At 27.2% G+C, this 7,764-nt stretch overlaps 1 protein-coding gene across 1 annotated transcript; it reads right to left on the reverse strand.

Annotated features, from left to right (window-relative positions):
• LOC139853847 (zinc finger BED domain-containing protein RICESLEEPER 2-like) lies at positions 1-2,180 on the reverse strand. Its single transcript, XM_071843190.1, has 5 exons — positions 1,831-2,180; positions 1,077-1,547; positions 883-976; positions 509-625; positions 1-417 (listed from the first exon to the last, which is right to left on the reverse strand). The coding sequence occupies exons 1-5, from the start codon at positions 2,178-2,180 to the stop codon at positions 1-3; spliced, it is 1,449 nt and encodes a 482-aa protein (XP_071699291.1).
• Between the last annotated feature and the right edge of the window lie 5,584 nt (positions 2,181-7,764).

Genomic DNA, 7,764 nt, shown 5'->3' on the forward strand with positions numbered 1-7,764 from the left:
CTATATTGGAATAGCAAGTACATCCATGGCCATTTTTGACAAAACCAGAAACTTCAATTTATGAATATTCCACCACTCTAAGACATTTAATGAATCCATTCCTCCTTGCATTATGTATAAGCCTTCATCATAGTACATCTTAAGTTCGGAAACTTGTGGCTTCTGCAAATCCACTTCTTTGATATATTTCTCGTACTCTTCCCATCCCGATCCATTTGATGCGTGTTCACTAACCCAATTGCTTCCTTTAGTAGTTTTGATTCCATTTATTGAAGCCTCCTTAATCAACGCATTGTGCATCTCTAAGTAGTCTTTATACATATCCTCAAGTGTATCCTCTACTTCTTTAATGTTCTTGGTAGCTTGACCCTCCGTATATAAAATGTTGTAGGACATTCCAATCAACCATTTTTGAACCTTGGATCGAGAACAGAAGCTATAGCCATAAGTAGATGGCACTCCCCCCAATACTTGTCAAACTTTTCCTTCATAGCTTTAACCATATCACGAACAAAAGATCTTCAGACATTGCTCCTTTATCTAATACTTGTTTGACTTTATAGACTTCAATAAGATATAAATTGGCAGTTGGATAATGACTTCCCGAGATGATATTAGTACACACCTACAAATGATAAATATAAAAGAATCAATGTCTTGTTACTATACTGCGATTAAGAACTAAAAATAAGATATTACTACGTAACAAATCAAGATTGGCAAAATGTGACAAGTGTGTGTGAAATTCTGAAAGTTTTCAAGGTATTCAATTAGTTTCTATTTCTATATCATATATATATATATATATATATATATATATATATATATATATATATATATATATATATATATATGATATAGAAATAGAAACTAATTGAATACCTTGAAAACTTTCAGAATTTCACACACACTTGTCACATTTTGCCAATCTTGATTTGTTGGTAAATGTTGAAATTTAGGTTCGTATTCTGAATAGCTAATACAACACTCATAAGTTAGTATAGATAAATAATTTTGAAATAAAAAAGACATAATATACACAATATATATATATAGATATATATATATATACTTACCTTGGAAAAACATCTTTAAACTTAAGAGCAAGTGACAACATATCATATGTTGAGTTCCACCTTGTTGGAACATCAATCAATAACTTTCTATCACGTACTTTCAACTGATGTACAACATTAGAAAATGTTTGTCGTCTTGCCTCCGAGTAATTAATGTATTTCACAGCTTCACGAACTTCTTCGATAACATGATTGATCTTTGAAAGTCCATCTTTAACACAAATATTTAAGATATGTGCACAACATCTAACATGTAACAACTTACCCTTGCAAGGAAGCTTTCTCACTAAAGAAAAATTTCTTTTTAATGTCTCAACCACCCTGTCATTGTATGACTCATTATCCACGGAGATAGAGAACACCTTATCCTCAATTCCCCAATCCTGCAAACAACTGTAAATGCGGTTTGCAATGTCCAGTCCGGTACGAGGAGGAGGAACGTGAACAAAATTTAGCACACATCTATGTAATCTGTGAGATAAATATATAATTACATGTTACATGTTAACTAATAACAAATAATAGCAAACTAATAAATTTTAAACTACATGTGTATATTATCAGTATATTCTAAAAGCTCTTAGTTGACATGTGTTCAGACCACAGTTCAATAGTTTAATTGACCACAATGCCTAAGCGCTAAGAGTTATTTGTAAATTTGATGGATGTTAGACAATATCATATTGCCTTTTTTTATCTAGTCAACTAAAACTAAACGTGATGTACTGATATCAAATAAAAAAACCAATTAAACCTCCATTTATAATCAATAAAGTGTCCCGTGATGACCATGTACTCGATCCTTTGATGAGACGACTTCCAGCAATCAATTGTCAAACTAATTGTTGAGATGGTATTCGTAAGGGCTTTTAACTTTTTTTTCTCATGCATATACAACTTGATACAATCTGTTTTAGTTGTTACTCTGCTTACTTTGTCAAACAAAGGATTAGCAGTTTTTATCATGCAAACAAACAGTTCATCCTCAACAATATTAAAAGGCTGCTCAGTACCCATTATCCAGGCTGCAATTGCTTCCCTCATCTTGTTAGCATCATACTTTGTATTTGGTGCAACCAACACAGAAGGCTTTTCATATCCCATATCAGCCTCAGGTTGAAAATTTAACATTTGTTGAGTTCTTTGGTATTGTATACGTAGCGAACAAGTATCTAAGTGTCGCCTATATGTTGATGTAGTGCCACTTTTAGACTTAGCCAAACATTTCTTGCAGTGAATACACTCAACTTTTTGTATGCCATTTTTAAGAGTGACAACTACAAAATCATCCCACACATTTGAGATCTTTCGACGCTGTGACGACCAGAGAATTTCCGACCAAATTTAAACTTAATCTTTATATGGTTTCAACACGATAAGTAAAGTCTGTAATATTGAATCTTAAAATTTTGGAACAGTTTACATGAATGCATTTATCCTTTGACTATCCCCGACGATTCACGAACTGTTGTGTGTAAATAAATAAGTAAATAAGTATATATATAAGCGTATATATATAATACTGTGAAGTAATAAAGTACACTAAAAAATAATATATATATATATATATATATATATATATATATATATATATATATATCTGTGAATACTATGCATAAGTAAAATTATATATAATGTAATATATATATATATATATATATATATATATATATATATATATATATATAAAATGCATGCATAATAAATAATTTATATATGTTATCATATAATATTGATAATTAAATTTAATTACAAATGTGAATATAGTTGTTATATTAATATTATTAACAATACTTTCATTGTAAATGATAAAATTAATATTTGTGTTATATATATATATATATATATATATATATGAATATATAAAAGTTGATATGTACAAGTATTAGTAATATTATTGATACTATTATCACTATTATTCATAATGTTATTATTATTATTTTAAAACCATTATTTTATTATAGATAGAAAATAATACAAGTTATTATTATGATCACTAATAATATTAATAATATCATTTTTATTATTATTATCATCAATTATTATGAAACTTGTTAAAATCATTATCATTGTTATTATCATTATTATTACTATCCCAAGTATTATTATTAGAATTACTATTAATATTATTATTAGCATTAGTATCAGAATGATTAATAAAAATATTGTTATTATGACTAACATTAGAACATGATAATTAGTATTATTATTATTATTGTTATCACTAATATCTTAACATTAAGTAGTAATAATTTTAATATTATTATCATAATACAATTATTTATATTTATCACTAATATAAATATTATTATCATATCTATAACTATTGATATCATTATTACTATTAATATGAGTATTATTATTAATATTATCAGTACTATAATGATTATCATATTTATTGTTATTATAATAACTATCTTTACAAACAACTGATATATATATATAAAAGATATACTTAATAAGTATAACATAACAAAATCAATATTTTCATATACAAAAAGAATATATGAGACATATATATATCGTCAGTATAAAAATGATATAACTAATAAATTATTATATATATAAATCTTTTCACTTACAATTATGTGTATTAATAAATATACAAATGATATAGGTTCGTGAATCCGAGGCCAACCCTGCATTGTTCAATATAGTCATATGTATTTTTACTACAAAATACATTAGGTGAGTTTCATTTGCCTTTTTACCCTTTATATTTTTGGGCTGAGAATACATGCACAATTTTTATAAATGTTTTACGAAATAGACACAAGTAATCGAAACTACATTATATGGTTGAATGATCGAAGTCGAATATGCCCCTTTTAGCTTGGTAGCCTAAGAATTAGGTAACATAACTAATTTTGAGAATTAGTGCACGCCTAATTGACGCGAATCCTAAAGATAGATCTATGGGCCCGACGAACCCCATCCAAAGTACCGGATGCTTTAGTACTTCGATGTTGTTTTATATCATGTCCGAAGGATTTCTCGAAATGATAGGGGATATTCTTATATGCATCTTGTTAATGTCAGTTACCAGGTGTTCAATCCATATGAATGATTTTTATCTCTATGCATGGGACGTTTATTTATGAGAACTGGATATGAAATTCTTGTGGTCTATTAAAATGATGAAAATGATTATTTATGTTAAACCTATGAACTCACCAACCTTTTGGTTGACACTTTAAAGCATATTTATTATCAGGTATGAAGGAAATCTTCCGATGTGCATTTGCTCATTTTAGAGATATTACTTGGAGTCATTCATGACATATTTCAAAAGACGTTGCATTCGAGTCGTTGAGTTCATCAAGATTATCAGTATTTATTTTTCTTTTATTTACTAAAAATTTTAACACACTTACTACATATTTTTTTATTAACACCTACTCAGATACATTCTCTTGCATCATATAATACTTACAGTTAACTTGTTACTATTAAATACTACTATATTTTTTGAAGAAGACTTCCAGTTTAACTTAATAGTTAAAAATAAAATAGTTTCCTGCATATAAACTTAAGCTTGTAAATTACTATTAAGTAAACAATTACAAACTACTACTATATAGAAAGATGCATTCATAAAAATGTAAGATCTATATATTTCCCCTTTATAACATATGCATGGTAGAATCATGGCAATAGATATATTAAATTATATACGAATTCAAGATTAATATATAATAATAACTCAAAACTATAAATAAGAAGTATATATGTGAAGAATAGATTCTTACTAATTTAGGGTTGATTAGATCATTTCTTGTTCAAAGTTCAAAACTTGAGATGAATCAGATGATGAAACCTGGTGCAAGAGAGATGTGAGGACTGAGGAGTCAGGTGTGTGAAAAAGTAAAAATGAAATGAAGAAAAAATTGCAAACAAAATTTGAAAAGGCAAAAGTTTGAAAATTCAAGTTGAAAGTTTGAAACTTGTACCAAATCATTATGCGGGAGGCTCAATGTACTTGAGTTTGAAAGAGTGTGAAAAAAGATTCTCAATTCTCTTTTATTATTAGTTATTTATTATTTATTATTGTTAGTTTTAAAAATATTAAAATAAAAATTAATAAATTAATAAATACATAAAAATATATATATCTATAAGGAAAGCTCGTTTAGGCTCGCGAGCTTAAACGAGCTCGGTACCTAAATGTGACAACCCGGAAATTTTCAACCAAACTTAAACTTAATCTTTAAATGATTTTTGACACGATAAGCAAAATCGGTAAAGTTGAGTCTCAAAAATTTTTGAACTGTTTACATGAATTCATTGACCTTTAACTGTTTCCGACGATTCACGAACCTATAAACGTAAATAGAAATGTACATGTAAGTAACTATACATATAAATAATCATATATTGTAAAATAAATATAGTAGAGAAATGATATGTGATTTAATTATTATGAAAGATAAATTAAAATAACTAAAAATTGGTTATTAAATGATTTCGAACATAATTTGTCAACGATTAACAAAGTATTAAATGTATAATGTTATACTTTGAGTTTAAATTATTTTGATGTATATAATTAATACATCTATCTAAGTAATGAATCTGGATATGTAAAACATAATTATATATAGTAATTTGAATATACATATGATATATAAACATGATTATTACTATATGTATATTGATAAAATGTATAAATATTAAATAAATGTTATTATTTAAGTATTAAATAATACATAATTAATAATATGTGATGTATATATATTAAATTTAATTGGAAGTAAAATATAAATGTTATACTAATATTACTTTCATTGTTATCAGTAAATATTAACATTAATGTCTGTACTGTTATTATTATTATATATTATATATAATATATTGATATAAAAATTTAAAACATGTAAATTGTTATATATTTATTATTACTAGCGTTATTATTAAATATTTGTATTATCATTACTATTGAGAATTATTGTTATTATAAATTATTATTAATATCACTATTATTATTATAGTTATTAGAAAATAACACAATTTATTATTATTAACATTAATATTATTATTAATATCATTTTTATGATTATTAGTATTATTATTATTATTATTATTAATATAAGTATTATTATTATTATTAATATAATTATTGATTATTAATATTAATTATATAAATTATTAAAAACAAGAAAGGGTACGTATCTGTTATATTTCTCCATCCATACTGTATGTAATTTTGTTTCTGTCAGATTTTTGTTATAAGTCTACTTCAATCACGATCCCAAACAGAAATTATTCGTTATATATTACCTACTACATTTAGTGATAGAATCAAAAACCCAAAAATTTATAGAAAAAGAAACCCAGTCCCCTGTACGCGTAAATTTTCATCAATAGCTCAATTGAGAATGAATTTTTAAAATCTAGTAATGCAGGAGTGTTAGGAATGATCTAATTAAACTATCTGTAAGTTTTCAAGCTCCAATCCTTTGTATAAATTTCAAATTTTGAAGTCAAACTTTATTTTTAAAAAGTCAAAGAAAGTGTTCATCGAGAAATTCGTAATCGTTTTGATTTTTCAGGATAAATTGAGGATTCATAGAGTTTCTAGGAATGAATTACTGTGACGATCGCTCCAAATCCATATGGACGAACACGTCATTTATCGATTTCATTGCGAGGTATTTGACCTCTATTTGATACGTTTTGTAAACATTGCATTCTTTTGAAAAGGAACAGCATAAATGAATATTTGAATCAAAGGTTTTCGACATCTGTTGATTTCTACATATAGACAATCACCGTAAATAATAGTTTACAATAGTACTTTCGTTGACAATGCAGTAAAAATAAGATACATGGTGATGATTTGGTGAATGCAACGTTTCCTTGAAAAATATGCCATGTAAGACTCCATGCACATAGCTTGTCTAACATATAAGCAAATAGCAGAAGACTTCTAGGGAACCTGAGAATAAACATGCTAACAAGTGTCAACACAAAGGTTGGTGAGTTCATAGTTTTTATGTTGCACATAATCTGTATATAAAGGTGGATCACAAGATTTCAGTTGTTTCATCCAGAAACGTTTATCAAAATATACTACAAGATTGAGCACCCTAGTAACTAAACTTAACGAATATATAATTTATACCCTTTGTATAATCATCTTAATAATACACGCAAACCAACGTGTACGCTTCTCAAATAGCATACGTCCGTTAAAAGGCTAGCGCTCTAGCTCGGACGGGGATATCAAGCCCTATGGATCCATACACTACTGCTCGCGCCCACCAATTCTTATAACCGGCAGTTACTAGTTACCAAAGCTAAGGGATTTTCGGTTCAAACTCAATATAGAATTTAGTATGTACTTGTGTCCATTGTTTTTGAAATAAAGTGCATGTATTCTCAGCCCAAAAATATAGATTGCAAAAGCAATTAAAAAGGGAGCAAATGAAACTCACCTTAGCAGCATATAAAGTCGTTCACCAAAATGTGATCGAAACTCGAATTACCAAATAACCGTAGATCGCAACTTAGAGAACATATGTTGGTCAATAAATGTCTATCAAGCTAGGTCAGGTCATAGTGTATCCCAATCCTAATGCTCGATATCGACATATAAAAGTTATCCAAAGTCATTTCAAAAAGTCAATTTTGACAATAGTTCAACACAACGAGATGTGCCTTATATAAGGATTCATTTACTCGGCTGGTA

The sequence above is a fragment of the Rutidosis leptorrhynchoides genome, chromosome 6 (genome assembly GCF_046630445.1).
Source record: "Rutidosis leptorrhynchoides isolate AG116_Rl617_1_P2 chromosome 6, CSIRO_AGI_Rlap_v1, whole genome shotgun sequence".
In the NCBI taxonomy this organism is placed as follows: Eukaryota; Viridiplantae; Streptophyta; class Magnoliopsida; order Asterales; family Asteraceae; genus Rutidosis; species Rutidosis leptorrhynchoides.

Excerpts from the sequence above, each read along its gene's own strand:
- LOC139853847 (XM_071843190.1), bottom strand. The coding sequence starts at position 2,180 with ATGGGATATGAAAAGCCTTCTGTGTTGGTTGCACCAAATACAAAGTAT. Across the intron at positions 626-882 it reads AAATTCTGAAAGTTTTCAAG|GTGTGTACTAATATCATCTC; the intron begins GTATTCAATTAG and ends TATCATTTGTAG. Across the intron at positions 418-508 it reads TGTCTGAAGATCTTTTGTTC|GTTCAAAAATGGTTGATTGG; the intron begins GTGATATGGTTA and ends TCTCGATCCAAG.